Here is a 19390-nt window from a genome sequence, read left to right as displayed (position 1 = left end):
CATGAAAATAGTTCATTCATGTGCTTTAGTTGTTTTCTGTGGTCTTTCAGGCCTTTTTGTTTTGCCGAGTTGGTCCAGATTGGTGACTCGGCAACTCCTGAAGTTTTTACTGTCTTTCCTATAGGTTCATTTTGGTTTTTCAGCTGAAAGACCACCTCCATCATTTGCACTAAAATGTCTTTTTAGCTTTCACATTTAAAATGATATTATTAGAAAGTTAGAAAGCATAGATGTAACACTAATAATAAACTTCAGATATTAAGTCTACTTCATTTGTCCTGAAATAAGAAGGGAATGGACCCCACCTGTCCATGTAACTTCTTGTCAGTCAGTTATCCAGTTAATTTTGAGCCTTTGAGAATGGGGGACCCTCTATTCTTTCTTTCTTTCGTTTTTTTGTGCAAAATCCCTTGAATTAAAGCTGAAAGTATCCACTTCAAACCTTGGCTGTTTGATTTAAACTCAACACTATGGTGGTGTAGAGAGGCAAAACTTCAAAAATTGTGCCTTTGTCCAACAAATTATGGACCTAACAGTATCTGGCAGACTGCAGAGGGAAACCGTGTTTCACCATCCAGGTTGGAGAGATATGAATGGGCAAATTGATATTGAAACTACTAATATAGAGAACATGACCCTGTCAGATTAACACTTGTAATCATTTCATTTATTTAAAATCCTAGAAAATACATTGAGGGAGAACCCTCATTTTCAATAGCACTGGAGTGAATAATAATACATAAATGTAGCAATGAACGTGCTCTTTATTGTGTGTGCACTCTGTGCGTTAGATCTTCACAATCAGCCAATTTTTATGTGCCACAAAGGGTCTGTGATCAAACCATATTTTATTCTGGGATCAATATGGTGTCCCTGTATTTTAGGGAAAGGCAAAATTTGACTTTTTTAGAAAACAAAATGTAAGTAATTATTGCTGTGTGTCAGTTATAATGATTATGCTCCCTCCTGATTGCAAAGAGCTCGGAGAATAATTTAACAAAAACAAAAATTAGACATCAGAGGGTTAAGGCTACACAGGACTGTAATCACTAGGGATGGGTATTGTTTAGGTTTTATCCAATACCAGTACCAAACCAGTACTTTTGACACGGTGCCGGTGCTTAAACGGTGCTTAAAGAATGGAGAACACAAAATTGCCTACTACGCTTGCAAAGGTAAAATAATTGGCTAGAATCCAAAGTGTATGACATTTCAGGAAAAAAAAGAACTGTGGTGTGTCTGTGCGCAGTTTTTAGAAGTGAGGGGTGTGTCTGTAGGCAGGTTTAGAAGTGAGGGGTGTGTCTGTGCGCAGTTTTTAGAAGTGAGGGGTGTGTCTGTGCGCAGTTTTTAGAAGTGAGGGGTGTGTCTGTGCGCAGTTTTTAGAAGTGAGGGGTGTGTCTGTGCGCAGTTTTTAGAAGTGAGGGGTGTGTCTGTGCGCAGTTTTTAGAAGTGAGGGGTGTGTCTGTGCGCAGTTTTTAGAAGTGAGGGGTGTGTCTGTGCGCAGTTTTTAGAAGTGAGGGGTGTGTCTGTGCGCAGTTTTTAGAAGTGAGTGGTGTGTCTGTGCGCAGTTTTTAGAAGTGAGGGCACTTCTAATGGCACCGGATACCGGTACCCGTCCCTAGTAATCACCAAGCATGCATGTCTTGCATCCTTATAAAAAGTAAGACTTAAAGGGCAGAAATTCTTATCCTCACAATCAACAAAACACATTATAAACCAGCAAATGTTTGAAAAAATAGACAGGGGTATTGGCAGGCTGTTTATTAACGATTAAAGATGAAATTTTCAAACGAATTATTAATTATTTGTAATTTGTTTCACTTTAACCATTAAAGTGCAGTAAAAACAACTATTTAATAATTTAATAACTAAAAAACAATTTTGAAAAATCAACACTCACACACACACAGATGTTTCAACAAATGCTTCATCAGTCCATCCAAGCACTCAAATGCTACTCTTTAGTGTCTTGATAGAGACTGGAAACAATGAGTTTGGTAGAGGTTTAGTTTATATTTTCAGTTGATGTCGGAAGAGAGAGTGAGTTAGATCACTTGATATATTGTTGCTAAGCACACACTGCTTTAAAAACTACATTGAATTGTATCCCTTTCTTCCAATAATCCTAACACAACCTGTCCAACATGACAGAGCAGCAAATCCTTTCCTTAGCTGCTTATCTGACTATGGTAACACCTTTGCATATAGCTTGTGCTGTATCACACCATGGTATATATGATGTCACACATGATTCTTTTTTTTGACACATTTAATATGAGATGATAAACATAACACCCTTAGATGATGTGTTTTGACAAGACTGCAAATGACTAAAGTTCAGTTCATTCACCACCCAGTGAAAGGGTTTATCATTAGAGTTCTTAGAGTTATCAATGAGATAGTTAACTTTTAGTGTAGTACAGGTTTTCAGTAGTTTGGTCAGCACACTGTTAATTAATGCAGGAAAGCAATAACAGAAGTCAAAAAGCAAGGGTGGAAGGAACCATAATGTAAGTCTTGGCGAGGAATAGGTGGCGTAGCCTGACTGAATTTACAGCATCTTACCAAAATCTAAATGCATGTTGTATTTGTATATTTATGCAATAAGTCAATTTCCCTGTGGGTATCTATGACTGTTTGAGAAGTGTAACTGCATACTGTGTTTGACGCATCAAAAATGGGTGGTTGGTATTAACCAAATAGACCGACTTTGCTAAATGGGCCATTAATGTATGCATGCCTTAGCTTTAGCACTAAAGGCAACTTTGAAACATGAGAATGATCGGCACTGACAGTAATGGGAGTCTGACATAAACACAAACAGAGAGCTTTCTGTAGGGAACATATTCATATCCATATTCATACATTGTTATGCAGTTCCTGAAACTCTGAGGGGTTGTCTTGTCTAATGGATGAAACATTAGACAAGATACGGAGAAAGTGAAATTTACTGTGGGAGAAAAGAAAAGAAGAGACAAACTAAATTATGGCATAGAAAGTTTAGCACCCCGAAGGCTTAAATGATTTTTAAATTGCTGGAAATTTGATCGGAAGGCATCTTCATATTCACTCTGAGTACAAACCTATAGTTTGGATTTTGTAAGAAAAATAAAGGCATCACTGACCGGCATATAGGAAAGCACAATTACTGCTGAACGGTACAACAACGTAATCTATTTACTTATCCCTTTGTGATTGCTCATTTTTCTAAACCTGAGGCAGACAGAGCTACGCTGGATATTCCATGTAATCATCACTACCCACATTCTAGCCTCCCTTCAGGAAAACAACACACACAGATAAACTATGTTTTTAGGGAGTAGCATCAAATCTGTGTGCGCGTTAAATCTATGAGTTTCTGCTTTTTGGTTGGAAATGGGCTTGGCTTAAGATTCTAAAGACAAGACAGCGCACCACATGCTCTGACCCGAGTACGATGACTTTATTTCTGTCTCTTCTGAAGTGCTGTAAGAGAGCTTGAGAGATGGAAATGAGTGATAGAACTCAAAAGATAATTGAAGGACAGAGTGAAAGAAGAGGAGATAGGAAGGTGGAACAGAGGGGATATCTGTGCCAATAGACTTCAGCTGAAAGCATGATACTCTGATTGAGAGATAAGAGAAAGAGGGGATAATAGGAGAAAGAGGACATTGGAAATAGAGAGGATGATTGTGGAGCGAATGAGAGGCTGAAAATGGATACTACATTGGTTGTCTCGAGAAGGAGAGGATAGCAGCTCATGCAGATCTAGTGATGAACTGATTAAAGGAGAGTGTGTGAGTACCCACTGCACACAGGAAGTATGGATATCCATTCCTGTTGATGTCCTGTCAGCAGACTGACCCCACTGCTGTGCATTGTGTTCCTAGAAGTCGGCGTGATACCATCAGCCATGCATAAAGTCACAACAAAGAAAGGAAGGTGCGGACTGGTGAGAGGAAAGCGAGGTGCCTTCGAGTCTCTAAGTGTCGCAAACTATTAGTTAAAGAAATGTAAGTGAAACAAATGAAGTGGCCCACAGAGTGAAAACTACTTATGTATGCAGAAGTGGTTCCTAATAAGCATCCATGCGGTTTTTGGATAAACATAAACAAGGCAACTGGGGGAATGACACAAATAAGGACTCGCAGCATTTTAATGGCTGAATTATCATGATTTTTTTATGCATGAAGTAATGCGTCCCTTTGGTTCCAGGATTAAGTATGACACACACAGCTGGGACCAGACTGAAGATGTTGCTGGGAGCATGTTCCGCTTGTCTAGCAGGGTTCGTCTGTGTCTGGCCTTCAGCCAACCCTCATAGCCCCCACATGCTGAGATGCATGCCGCAATGTCACATCACACAAACATTTCCCCAAAGCTGGGTTCACATCAGACAGACGCTTTCCTAAAGCTATATCCATCCACCTCAACCCTCAGCCCACGCCGTGTCACCCACTAACTATGTACACAGCTGCCTCAGAAGGATCCCTCCGACAAACAGAATGCTGAAAATCCCCTTTTGCTGTGGCGTTAAGTACGACAGAGACATCCTGTGGACTGAGCTGAGCCGGACTAGTCAGGCCCTGTCGGATCAAGCCACTTGTAGTTGGCGCTGCCTGGCTCTCCTAGGGCCTCTTCATCAACTCAGCCAAGGCGAAACAATAGACTAAAGCTAGTAGGAAGACACCACAGGCCTCATGCCAAATGCACTAAAAGAGAGACAGTGAAGGAAAGAGAGAATGAGAGCAACCCAGAACGGTACGTGAGCATCAGGATTGGTATGTCTCTTGTGAAGGCTAGATTAGAGATATATTAGTGTACATGATTAAAGAGGCAAGAGAAGCTTACTCTTCATTGAGGTCTGTTGTCAGGGCTTTGTGGTGCACTGTCAAAAGCTATTGGCATGAGCCTGAAGGGAAAGCAGAATGAGCACAGGAGGGAAAAAGTGGTAAAACAGAAATAAACGGGCACCTAGGGACAGGCGCGTGCAAGGAAGTGAATGGATGTTAGTATTCCTGAATGCACCATCAGGACCAGCATGACTGAGCAGTTATTGGATAATTTCTCTAACATGGTGTCACTTAGTGGCATTTCAGGACACTTGAAAAAAGGGAATAGACCCTTTGATCTCTGCCTAATGTGGTGGAAGCTTGTACTCGGAATAACTTTCAAAAGAACAGCCAGAGAGACAATACCCACCCTTCCAATTTGGGCTTTTATTACCAGTTTCTCAAGGATTTGTACACATTTGTGAGGGAAAGACATATAAGAATACTGAGATTATTTTTTGTAAGTTTGCTTTTGCATAATTATAAACAGCTTGACAGGGAAGACGTCACTTTTATTTTCTTCCTTTTAATTTTTGTTTAATGGTGACTGTGTGCCAGAGAAAGGTGTTTTTGCACTAAGTCTGCAGAGCTGTAGCTCCCTTCACCTCAGAATAAATTTCGCCTGCTTTCAGCTTAAAATTTGGCATCAGGGACAGCAAACTGGTGGTTTTTTGTTGTTTTTTTTCTGCTTCCCTCATCATTAATAATGATGAGAAGCTCTGCATTTGGAGCTCACATCCTCCACCGAGAGAAGTGACCTATTATAATCCCGATCTGCCCCAAAATTTAATGAGTTCTTTCCTTCCCCATGTTCCACCTTCCCATCAAGTTTCATTAAATTCACCATTGTGATTTGGTTATCCAACAGATAAAGAAACTGATCATCATCATGTTGCCTCAATAAAGAGGCAATATGACCACCCCATTAACTAGTCTCCTTACCTTTAAATTATTTTCATACTCATAAGCCCAGTGGATCAACTGGACCAGTTTTCTATTGTCCATGCACTGTAGTGTACTTAAAAAACTACTACTATTTTAGCAGCTCGTATTTTCTCTGTATTGACAATTGCATATCTTACTCTTAGGTTCAGGGTGTACAGTCATTTGGCGAGGCGTATGTTTTATGGCGCCGCAGACCTGGCAACCAGCCTGATAAAAAAAAGTCCATGTAAACATCAGCTGTGTAAACAACATTTAGCTCTAAAAATAGACGAATATGCTGAGAAGTGGACCGCTGGTGAAGTCCAGGCTTTATTAATGCTGTATGCGAATGAGAAAATACTGACTTGCCCGATTCTTAACCTGCTACTGGGACGTTTACACAGGAATGTAATGCTGAGAGAAAAGGATGAAACTGGATTACAGGGAGTGCAGAATTATTAGGCAAATGAGTATTTTGTCCACATCATCCTCTTCATGCATGTTGTCTTACTCCAAGCTGTATAGAAATATCTCAAGACTGATTCTTCTAAGGTTTTATGGACTGATGAAATGAGAGTGAGTCTTGATGGGCCAGATGGATGGGCCCGTGGCTGGATTGGTAAAGGGCAGAGAGCTCCAGTCCGACTCAGACGCCAGCAAGGTGGAGGTGGAGTACTGGTTTGGGCTGGTATCATCAAAGATGAGCTTGTGGGGCCTTTTCGGGTTGAGGATGGAGTCAAGCTCAACTCCCAGTCCTACTGCCAGTTTCTGGAAGACACCTTCTTCAAGCAGTGGTACAGGAAGAAGTCTGCATCCTTCAAGAAAAACATGATTTTCATGCAGGACAATGCTCCATCACACGCGTCCAAGTACTCCACAGCGTGGCTGGCAAGAAGGGGTATAAAAGAAGAAAAACTAATGACATGGCCACCTTGTTCACCTGATCTGAACCCCATTGAGAACCTGTGGTCCATCATCAAATGTGAGATTTACAAGGAGGGAAAACAGTACACCTCTCTGAACAGTGTCTGGGAGGCTGTGGTTGCTGCTGCACGCAATGTTGATGGTGAACAGATCAAAACACTGACAGAATCCATGGATGGCAGGCTTTTGAGTGTCCTTGCAAAGAAAGGTGGCTATATTGGTCGCTGATTTGTTTTTGTTTTGTTTTTGAATGTCAGAAATGTATATTTGTGAATGTGGAGATGTTATATTGGTTTCACTGGTAAAAGTAAATAATTGAAATGGGTATATATTTGTTTTTTGTTAAGTTGCCTAATAATTATGCACAGTAATAGTCACCTGCACACACAGATATCCCCCTAAAATAGCTAAAACTAAAAACAAACTAAAAACTACTTCCAAAAACATTCAGCTGAGTTTTTTGGGTTCATTGAGAACATGGTTGTTGTTCAATAATAAAATTATTCCTCAAAAATACAACTTGCCTAATAATTCTGCACTCCCTGTATAAAGAAGTAAAAAACAACACTGACTGCATGTGTGACGAGCTCTGCTGTGCCATCTGTGCCACATGCAGCATTTTAGTGTTTTTGTGCTACAGTGTTATAGCACTAAATATTAAATTGAACCCATCCCCCCTTTCAGCCTGGTTGCAGCCGCTGGGATCAACAACTTTTTCTGTCTGTCTTTTCAACTTTGTTATAATCATGAACCCACAAAACACAGAGCTGAGATGACATCCTTCATCTTGTTTTTGGAGTTTTTGCTGCTCTGCCAACTGCCAACATCACATTACTGTTACATCTGGCTGCTGTAAATGCTAATAGAAAATAAAACCCTTAAAGGTATGTGGTGAGCAGTCCTTCTCAGAGATTCCCCAGAACGAATGCATTTAATAATTAGTTTTTATTCATCTCTGGCTCTCTTCCACAGTGTGCCTTTTGCCCTGCCTCCCTCAACTTAACCCCAACCCATCAAAGCAGATGGCTGCTGGAAGTTTCTTCCTGTTAAAATTGAGTTTTTCCTTCCTACTGTCGCCAAGTGCTTCCTTGAGGAAGGTTTTCTGATTGTTGGGTTTTTTTCTGTATTATTGAAGGATCTTTACCTCACAGTATAAAGAGCCTTCAGGCAGGTGTTGTTGTGATTTTGCGCTATATAAATAACAGTGAAAAATTTAACAGAACTGTGTGGTGTTAAAGTGCCTGCTGTAAAGGCCGTGTAAAAGTAATAGTAGTAGTGTATGAATGGTGTATGTGTGTTTCCTGAGTTCTCAGTGTCAAAAGAAAATGAGAGGGTCAAAGGGAAACAAATCCACCTGTCCATATTAAAATAGCTGAATTTCAGTGGCACACCACCCCTGCAAATTTCTCATGATTTGATTTGACAAAATTGTCCCTCTCAAGGGTGCAATCATGTGTTTTTTTATTTTCCTGCAGTTAAATGTTCTTCACTCTCACTTAATCAGGACTCTTGATTACGTCTCTAATTTGTTACAGTGGAAGGGAGGAGTGCACTGAGTGTGGGGGCTTATTGTACATAATATCAGCCAGTCATTGCAGAGGATTACAGTGTCTTCAGAGAACATTTCTGTTTAACATTACTTCATTAGGCTCCCTTTGATAACCTTTCATTTCCCATTATTAGTTTTCATTTAATCCCAGCCCATGTCTAAGCTGCCGTCTATGTACGGAATGATGGCAAACGCCTGTGGAGAGACGACTCCTCTACAAGTGTAGGTCTGTGTAATTAAGCAATAAGCCACATGAGGCCAAGCTTTATGGTGATTTTTGAACAGCTGTTATGAGATATGCTGTTAAGTAAGATTTGGTAGCTGTCCCATAAATCAAAGACGATCTGGCTTTAGGACGTTTTTTAAAAAGTTTTACTTATATGGAAATCAAACCATTGTTGATTGAGTGTATACATCAGTAATTACATTTCTATAGAGAAAATATTCTTGTATGTGGGGAAGTCACCCATCCCCATGCTGGATTCTGCATGCCTACAGATAAGTAATTGAAAACAATGCATCCATACATCCCAGTGTTATTGCTGTCAGTGTAATGTCATTGATAACAGCCTCACAGTTTGCAATTATCTCTCCGAGAGTCATATCAGAGTTGTATTAAAATACTACTAAATGGAGACCCAATTATTTTTCTAGCAAAACACCAGAAGCCAGAGGAAACAGAGTATTAATGCGGCACTGAGCATCCAACTTTTGGCAATTTTTACAGCTGTCTTTTGCAGTTTTTATCATTCTAAGACATAATAGACCGAGAAGAACCAGCTCCAGATGGAGGTTTGTCAGCGAAAAAACTGCCTATGGTGGAAAAAGTCCAATTAGTCCATTGTTAGTTTGTTGGCTTCATTTGACAACAGAATTCACTCCTTTGGTGTACTTCTATCCAAGCAGCCACTGGGCAAGAGACAGTGCAGTTGTGTCAGGTTGCCGTTCATCACAAGGTTACCACAGAGAGACAGACAACCAGCCATGCTGGTATTCATACTACCAGATGTAGAGCACCCAGAAAAAAACAAACAGAAAGGTCTCAGCTGACCAGAAAATTTTAAGCCTGTGCTCCAGCACATTGTTCATTTTAACACTACTATTAGAAGTCAAACTCAAGAAATGATGACATGAGTGCATATAGTTACTGCACTTCATTTACATTTCTGTTGTAGGTCATTGCTGCTCCAGGCTCTAATACTAGTTTCTTTCCAGGGGTGGGTCTTTGTTATTATCTTATTCCACAGTGTTCAGGTTTAATTGCATGCTGCTGGGAATGACAACTTTGGTCACTAGAAACTGAACATTAGCTCCCCGTTACTCTGCGTACACATATTAATAAGTCTGTTCAACCTGGATGGCTGAAATTGAGCTTTCTGCAAGGCTAGACAGACATCACACGTGTTGGGTGAAAGCTACAATTTCCTTGATACCCGATGAAGCTACCCTATTATGCATTAATGGTCCAAGCTTGTCATCTTGCGTGCATGGTCTGGCATACTTGATATACAGCACTTTTATATTCTCATCTGTAGTCTCAGAAACTTATCTCATTATGGGTGCATCACAGACAATACACATCCATAAAGAATGACCAGAAATGGACCTTTAAATGTTTTTAAAGAAAAAAAAATCATGCTGTTCTTCACAACAATAAGAAGCTCATGTGTTCCCCCTCTCTCAGTTAATGCTTCCGCTGGAAAGCATTTAGTGTCACTTCATTATAAATGGATTATGGTTTGCAGGCTGTGTGAGAGAGGATATGAAGGCTCAAAACCAAATATATCTACCACAACAAGAACTTTGCACTGCTGCCCATCTGTTTGCCGGGCTAAAACTTGAACAAGGCTTTGTTAAAGTGCTGCTGGTGGCATATATATATTTGTGTCAATAATGAAATGGTCTGCTCTGTGACTTAGCCAGATGAAAGCATAACATCCGGCTACACTTTCATCCGGACAACATTTTAAATTGTTGTCTAAACAAAAATCCCTGAAATTGATTTGATTTGACAAGCAGACTGTCCTCCATCTCCTCCTGGCAAATGGCAGATCTGTTTACTGCTGATAATCTTATCAGATTCAAATTTCACTCATCATCTTGTCCCTGCAAATCTTCATCTCTTTGATTGATCATTCCTGCAATATAATGAAAGCTAATCTAAACAATCATGCGTTTCGCCTGCAGGGTTGAAGATCCGTGAAGTGATGATCAACGTGTCGCGTCAGCAGGTGGAGGACTTTCATGGCCCAGAGGACTACTGGTGTTTGTGTGTCGCCTGGAGTCACCTGGGAACTTCCAAGAGCCGCAAGGCAACAGTCCGGATTGCCTGTAAGCGAAACCATGTCACTTTGATACCAGCCTGACCTTACTGTGTCTGCGAAGGTTATTTGACTTTAAACCAGTGAGGGGATTATATAGAAAGCATTCATTGTACATACATAAACAGAGAAGGTCACACATGAAACAATTGTGCATATATGTTTGTTTGCTCCTTCGTGCTATTCTTCTATAAAGCAGGGCTGTTTATTCTCTTGCCTAGACCTGCGGAAGAACTTTGAGCAGGACCCCCAAGGCACCGAGGTGCCTCTGAATGGCATGATTGTGTTGCACTGTCGTCCCCCAGAGGGAGTGCCTGTGGCTGAGGTGAGGGCTTTCTTGCACTTCAAACAAGTAACGTTTTCTCCTGTGTTGCTTGGAGAGAAGCCGTCATCCATCTGCTTTACTCACAGTATAGCTCTGTTTACGTGACATGTTGTTTTGTTTCTCTCCAGCCACAGCAAATCCAGGACACATCTGTAATTTTTTCTCTTCATTTCAGTGTAAACAAGACTAATACTTGATGAGCTGACACAATTAATGTATTCCTTTCACTTTTGCTATCTTTGTCTGTTTTCTGAGGGTGAGTATTTCTGTATGAGCATGTCTGATAGAGAGTACCCGTCACTGCTATTTTAATTTTTACTATGAATATAAAATGAGGCTCTTGTGGACAGTCCTGCTGAGTGGTGCTTCTGTGCTGTGATGCTGCGCGCCTTCGTGTGGAAACTCAGTAGGGTGATGTGTCGATAGATATCAAAGCCTGCGTAACCAAGCATCTGAAGCTTTGCATTTACTTAAAGGGGCAGTCTGTGATCTATGTAAACAAGATGACAGCAAATTTCTAAGCACAGGACTCGAACCCTACCATTACTCCCAAACTGATTGACGTGCCTTTGCATAAACCGACCGATACGTTTTCTGATGCTAATGGATAAAGCTTTGTGGAGGTCAGTAATGTTTGCAAACACACTGACTTGTTTTTTAATCATAACTTCTGTTTGCATGTCTTCCAGCTCTTTTATATGAAACAACAGAACAGTTAAGAGTTGACATTTTATTTACAGTATGCATCTATACTGGCAGGGTCACTGGTATGTATATTCCCAGGATTATATAGTATATATAACTATTTGTTTAGTTTTTGTCTTTTCTGAGCCACAGCTGTCTAATTCTCAGTTTTAGTATAGTGTAGTGTAAATAGCACTGAGATTTTGTACATACTAAAAAGAAAAGAAAATATTTCATCATGTGTGATTTTGGACACAAAATTCCTCATCCCAGCAAAAAAAACAAAAAACAAAACAGAAAATAGAGCAAATACAATTCCTGTCAAAATATCCAGACTTGGCTGTTTGAACAGAGCTGTTCTTAATCTGTTTGTCCTTCTCACTCATTGTTAGTCTTGTTAAACTTAGGAGTTATCTGTCTCCATTACAGGGAGCAGCACCTTTCAGAAACAGATCCACTTAATATTAATTATTCACTAAATTATTCACTCATTCCTCTTTACAGGATTTAACTTGAGAAAATATGCTACATAGCAGGATAACATTAAGTTTTATATCAGATAGTATTTGTTTATTTCATAGTTATATATGTTCTCATTAAGTCATATTTAATTGTAGAGCTTATTCATTGCTTCTGGTAGCTCTGTAAAATATATAACATTAACATTACAACCAAATCACCTTTTATATTTCCACTCATAGTAATGAGTCATTAATTAATTGCTTAGAAGAACTGGTAAAAGTTCACATCAATGTCCATAACATCTGCAGTTACCACAGACCATGGGGTGTCAATTAAATGTGGAAAGGCAAAGTGAGCCCCTCTCCAATGTATTCTTTTTCCACTTTGAGGGACCCAATTAAAATGAATATCAATGGAAGTGAGAAACACTGCTGATAGGGGTTAATAAATACCAGTAGGGTCCAACCATCAGCTACAGTACTATTTAATAAGGATAGGGTCTCACTGGGATTAGAAAAATCATTTTTTACAAGTGTCCTAAGTCCAAAAAAGTAATAAGTAAAGATGACACCATGTTTTCTGATGTCTGTAGGCTTGAGGCAGTGTTTTGGTTTATAGTAAAGCAAAATGTCGTCACTGATGTTATATCAGTGATTTCTGGAATGCCAAAGCAGCAACATAGTATACGATGATGTAACGGGGGTATTTTCAATTATTATATTTTAAATCTTTCAAAGTTATTATTTATTAATATATTTTGTATTTATTTTTTAATCAACAGACTTTTTATTTGTATTATTTTTATTTCGTCAGTTTTATCAAAGCAACTGACCACATGTATGAATTAATAAAGTTCAGTGAAATGAAATGAAAAGAACAGGGGTTAAGCACTGTCTGCCGTACTGAATATTGTTTACGGATATTTGAGAATTTGTATTGCTCAAACATTTTCTTTGGTGTGCTTCATTGTTATGTCTGTCATGTTGTGATCTGTCATATTAACAAACTGTTCTAAAGCCATTTGTTTTTTCAGAATCCAAATCGATGCTTTAGAATTCCTTAAAGGTGAAAATGGACTCCAGTTCAAATTGTGTGTGTGTGCCCGTGTGTGTGTGTGTGTGATGAATGATTCAGCTCACACAAATGGAGCATCGGTGTACCACGAGTCTCCCCGATGCATTGTGGTCATCAAACTCCTCATGCATTCATTAATGTGACTCCGGCTAACAAAGAGAATGGTTATAGTAAATAATGCAGTGACAAATCCAGCTCCCTCTAGTATGACTTGCACTGAGGGAAGAAAAAAAACTACTGACATCCAGAGTTGGAGATGTGGCAGTAATTTTTTTTTTCTTTTTATGACTTTAGACATTGCTGAGAGCCTTTTTTGTATCCAGCACTGTGAAGGAGAGAAGCTCAAGCTCAGCTAAAGTTTGAGTTTTAAGGAATTGAGGTCATGCAGCATGATCTGTTAAACCCTGTTTGTATTCTGAGGGATATTTATTTTGGCCATGACATTTATCTGAACGTCCATACTCCCACATTCAGCTGGAAATTAATACTTGTGATGTTGAAGAAATGTGAACAGTTAATTTTTTGGAGCTGATATTAAATGCACAGTTGACGAAATGCGGATTTAATACGCTCCAACTTTCTAGGCTGTTTTAATACATTAATGCTTTACATCTGACTGTAAAGCTTGAAATCCCTTTATGTCACTGCTCTGTTCATGATCTCAGAGGCAATGCCATCAGTGAGGGAGAGGGAACTTTATCTGCATCTTGCTGTAACTAAGCCACCCGGGAGTTTACTGGGCTGCTGTGTAGGATGTTAATGAAAACCAGAGAACGCCATATTATCTGTCCCAGCAGTGACAGAGGCAATAATCTGTGCACAATGCAAGTCAGACCACAGAGAATGGATCATAGTAAAACAGCTTAAGTCTGCTTCAGTTTATTGGTGACAAGAGTTTTAACTGGCTCTGCTTTTTAGAGACAGAACAGTTACCAGTACATATTATACTCAACTGTGTCCTTACATAATATTTTTGTAATTAAATGTCACTTTTTCTCAATAAAAACAATCTTGTTTTGAATTAGTAGTTATTTAGTTAAACTATTAATAGCGCTTTACAGCTCAGTGATAACATGGTAAATGTGGGGTAATCTCAGAGAAAAGTCAACACTTAAGTAACAATGCAATAGTTTATTTTGTTTTTGATAGCAGTATGGTAACCTGCTTACAAGACAGCTGGTATTTTTCAGTGCAATATTTGGATTTAAGAAATTATCTGTCAGACGCATTTGGAGTTTTTTTCATTTTGAGTCTTTTATTGTCCTTTCTGTTGTTTAGCTGTGTTACAATTTCTACGTCTGGCCTTGTTTCCTGCTTTATTTTGAAAGTCTTGTGTTGCTATGTTCAATGCGTTTAGTTTTGCTCTTCCTCTTTGACATCGTTATGTTGATTTGTGTCAGCTGTTTCCCCATGTGTTTCCACTTCCTCTGATCACCTCCAGTGTGTATTTAGTCTGGGTGTTTTCTTTCAGTCTTTGTGAGGTTGTTTGGGTCACAGTCATAGAGTGAGCTGGAGGACCCAATAGCAGACATGGAAGGAGACAGGACTAAGGTTAAACAAAAAGCGAGCCGTTTATTATGGCTGGTAAACGTGAATACAAAAATCAAGCAAAAGTGAACAGGAGCGACACTAAACTGAAACCTAAACTGGGAAAACTAAACTGTGGTAACTATGAAAACAGACATGAACACTGTTCTACCAAGGAACATGTGAGCAACTGTGATGGGGAAAAACAAGAACAAGAAACATAAACACGACCTGAGCAGAATCATGGAATACATGGAACAGATGACAAAGACTGAAAGAAAACACACAGAATAAACACACATTGGAGGTGATCAGAGGAAGTGGAAACACGTGGGGAAACAGCTGACACAAATCAACATAATGACATACAGGACAAGAGCAAAACTAAGCACACTGAACATAGCAAACAAGACTTTCAAAATAAAACAGGAAACAAGGAGAGATGTAGACATGACAACTAATAATAGCAACAGAAGAACTTAACATATCTCCAAATACAATATAAGAAATCAAAAATACAAACATAAACTCCAAATGCTGGGTCATAGACATTATCCTAAAGGAATAAAAACTGGATTCTTTCACTTTACAAGCTGATATCAACCTAAAACCTTCAATATCACATTAAAATTCTCTAGTAAGGTTATACTATATAACAGGTCTAAAAATATTGTGACGTCTCAGATATACTTGTCCTTTTCATCTCTGTTTAAAACTATGAACTTAACCATGTCTTTAAAATATAAACCTCCCTTTTTCTGTTTCATTTCATGATAACATTGCCTAAAATTGGAAATACAAAGCTAAATAGTCACTTTCAGTGTAATATTCATGAGTTAAGCATGAATACTGTGGCAGTTTTAAAGTACAGTGGCACCACTGGGATCTGGGATTTTAATAAAATTAAGGATGCCACATATTAAAGTAAACATCTAATACATATAATCTAATATATATGTGATGCCTGAAGGTTGTTTACATTTATTGATGAGTAAATATATGATGCCGTTGCTGCTGGGAACACACTGCGAACACAACTGAAGAGCTTTGCAGGGGAACAAAAATTAAAGACTAACATCTTTAAACAACCTGACCACATGGCAAAATAACCACTTGTTCAGCAAAGCATTAACTTACTTAATTTGTGCACTGTTCACATTATAAACTTTAGATACTGGAAAAACACATAGACTGGACTGCTTTTATAACTTAGCCATTTGTTCAGCTTTACGGAAGTCAGCTAGATCTAAAACATGTTGTCATTTAAAATACAGCAAATCTATAAAAAGTGTCACGCAAATCCCAACCAGCTTTGTTCCCATGTAAGTTAGATTCTCAATTGTACCATTTTTCTGCATTTCTACTTTTTTCACAATGTTGTCAATCCCTGAAGGTTCAACTCAGTGTTTTACAAAGGGATTGTTCGTATCACTCATAGACAACACTTTTTCTACCTGTTAAAAGTAGAGAGACAACAAAGATTTCCAAAATCTTCTCTGTGAAATCTTTAAACTCTTAAAATGTCAAGAAAATATACAAAAAATTTTCAACATTGCTATACCCAGTGTTCCGATTTATAGATTTATGAAAGAGTTTCCAATTTCAGAAAAAAAGGGCAAGTGAGTAATTATGTAATCAGGGCCTGTATCGTACATGTTTGACATGCAGAGAATGAACAGCAGAAATCATGCTGGAGAGATTAAAAGGTTAGCAGCTAACTAAAGGAATAAATGCTTTCAATTATTACCCACCCAAGTATTCCCAAGCATTCCAATCATCAAGCCACTCACCCCGAGACATTTAGATTGCTTGAAATATAATTATTAAGTGATAAGCATAACGTTTCCAGAGATGGTGAAGAGATAATCCAAGAACGCCCTGAAAGTTTAGCCACTCCTGCCTCCAGAACAGGCGTGCGTCAGATTTGGTGGATTAATTTGTTTAATGTGATTTCATGAAAGCTGTTGTTGCACTGAGAAAAGGCCAAACATGACTGAGGGGAGGCTGAGAGGGTGCAGGCATGAGTGAAGGGAAGGAGGGGAGGGGGCGGTTAATGAAGCGCAATCTTAATTGAATCAGATGGTACAAAACTTACTGCAATGCTTTGTAATTGTCTTCATGTCGCTTTCACTTCCCATTTAAATGATTGTAAATGTAGGTCATTACATCTGCTTTCAGAATAATCAAGTGTTTAGGCCAGATGCTGAGGGGAATTGAAATGACTTCTCTGTTAAGTTTAAGATGATACCTTTCTGCAAATAAACACGGCTCTCCAGACTTGCCGGCTCTCTCACCTCAACAGCTTTACACAGCTTGAATTTATCAGAAAATGAAGCCCTGCTGCATGCTTCATAGACACTCTGCTGATGATGTGATGCTGCTTTCCTGGCTTTATTTTATTTGCTTTCTCAACCAAGAGTGAAAAAGAGCAAAATATACTGGTACGTATGAGTGACATGTAGAGGTCAGTACGGTGGCCTTGACACCATGCCAATAGACTGCCAGCGCTGCTAGGTCAGGTGTTCTGTAGTGCAACACTAGTTGCTGCTATCGAAGTGGGACACATTTGCCAATTAAGCAAATATGTTTCCTGTCGTCCCCGGGCGCTGGCTTATCAGGCTCATTTGAGCATCCCTGCCATCTCATCAGCATGTGCATCTCTCCATAGTTTTTGACTCTAGGACCAACAGAGAGTGTCTCGCACTCCAGGATTATACTCTTCTCTGGAAGTGAGGGAGGGTCAGAATGACACAGATTAATCAAAGCAAAATCACAAGAGGAAAAACCAACCAGAGAACAAAGAGATTATTTTAATTTACTTCACTGTAAGAATTTCCTGAGATAAAGGTCCCAAAAAATGAAAAGTCACCACCAAAGAGGATTTGTCTGATCACAGAGAGGATAAAGAGATAATTATTGGTCAGTTTTATTGAATAGTACTGCTGTTTAATGGTTTAATTAAGTTTCATCTTTCTCTTCTTATTATGTACTTTCACAAATCCTTTTTTTAAATCTCAGATGGCCTTTACCACGATGTGAATGAGAATCAAACACCATCACAGTTTAGAAATTAGGATAATGTTAGCATGAAAAAAAAAATCATTACATTAATCTCTCAGTCTGCTTCTTTTCTGTTTTGGTTGCCTGTTAAATTCTATCCACAAACACAAACACCCACACTACTTCTAAAAGTGTACACGTGCATCTTTTTTAAATCACATATAACTTTAAAAAATCTTAAGTGTAAGAAACTAACATATATAATACAACACACTGATTCAAAAGGAAAGCACATGCCTTACAGCAAAACAGTACGAAACTTGGAATCATTTTCTGAGACAAACAGCGACCTAACTAATTCAACGGCATTGCAGAAAGGATGAGAGAGATCTATACACCAGCAATCCATACTTTACCACTCAAACTTGGCTTACTTTCTATCAATACCACCTAAAAAGAGTTGATTAGAACATGTAAAATTCATGTAATAACAGCCTTAGTTCAGTGAACATAAAATGAGCCGTCTAATGAGTCTCCACATACTTGACAACTTCTGTCTTCCGGAGTCAGTGCTTATTGTTTGTATAACACATTCTGGAGTGTACAACTGAAATGTTTAATCTCTAGTTACTGTGGAGTGGCACAATGGGTTTGCATGTGTGCCAGTTTCTCTGACGTTTGCTGTCTTAGTTGGCAAGCAGTGCCTTCTCAGTTTCAACTGGTGATGTAAATTTAACAGTTTTAAAATTGTCCTTCTTTGTGTGTGAGAGAAGTAAAGCTAGAACAGAAAAGCATCAAATGCAACTCTGTTTTTAACATGTACTGGTACCATTGCATGACTAATGCGTAATAAATAGTAAATAAATAGTTTCTTTGCCAATGTCATTATGAGAATACATTTTGGCTTCTTTTTTCAGCTACTGAATATTTGGTTCCTCTGCATTTCCTGGTTTTAAATTGATCTCTAAAGGACTGATTAGCTAGGATTTGTCTTAGGACAGGATTTTTTTACGACCAATTTCAACACACCAAGTTTGGGAAAGCCTAAATGCTAACCTCAAAGTTTTATAGCAGATGAACTGTTAATGTCACAGTGACTTTTACCTACAGTCTATGTCACAGAACACCTCAACCAGCTAACTAGCCATCTATATCTACAAATACATACCTACAGTGTGTCCTGGAAACCCTAATAAGTAATTAAGTTTTCATTGTCAAGTTGAACAAATTAGGTTAAATGAAACGCTGCTGAGTAAAAAGCCCCAAGAGTCGATTTGAAATGTTCTCCAGGACGACTCTGGCATCAAAGTGCTTCTTTACTGGCAAGGGGCTAATCCCATCGGACCTACATTTTCAATAATTCCCGATTTCCCAGTGGTTAGAGTAGAAGAAATAAAAAGTCATGAATGTTTGATAGCTCACTCTACTTAGGAAAGATAGCATCATTTCAATTACCCTGATCTTAAACAGCAAATCTTCTGGCATTTCATGGATATCTTTCATAGATTTTTTGTTTTAACTGTAATGTATAATTTATCATCTGCATAGGTAGAGAGCTACAATAAACACAGGGAAAGGTGGGGAAGGGTAACATATAGTATCATATAATACAGTGTCATTTCTGTGCCAAAAAATGCAAATTTTGGAGCTTTTAATGTTGAGTTGCGTTTTTATTTCAGATTTTGGATCTTACATTTGAGTTGAACGCAAGAGGAATGTGGTTCTGTTTTAAATGTATCATGTTGTCATATAGTCCTGTCATTTAGTCCAGTTATAGCACCGCAGTGAT

General features: G+C 38.7%; 1 protein-coding gene across 4 annotated transcripts in view; it reads left to right on the top strand.

The window, feature by feature from the left end:
• LOC113025470 (netrin receptor UNC5D-like) overlaps positions 1 to 19390 on the top strand; it is a 181782-nt gene that overhangs the window by 125422 nt on the left and 36970 nt on the right. For all 4 annotated transcript variants that reach the window (XM_026173238.1, XM_026173235.1, XM_026173236.1 and 1 more), the window contains 2 exons: positions 10396 to 10539; positions 10751 to 10854. In XM_026173238.1, the coding sequence (XP_026029023.1) occupies positions 10396 to 10539; positions 10751 to 10854 (248 nt within the window). The remainder of the gene's footprint in view (positions 1 to 10395; positions 10540 to 10750; positions 10855 to 19390) is intronic.

Source organism: Astatotilapia calliptera, chromosome 7 (genome assembly GCF_900246225.1).
Source record: "Astatotilapia calliptera chromosome 7, fAstCal1.2, whole genome shotgun sequence".
NCBI classification, from domain to species: Eukaryota; Metazoa; Chordata; class Actinopteri; order Cichliformes; family Cichlidae; genus Astatotilapia; species Astatotilapia calliptera.
This window is presented reverse-complemented; position numbering and strand designations above follow the sequence as displayed.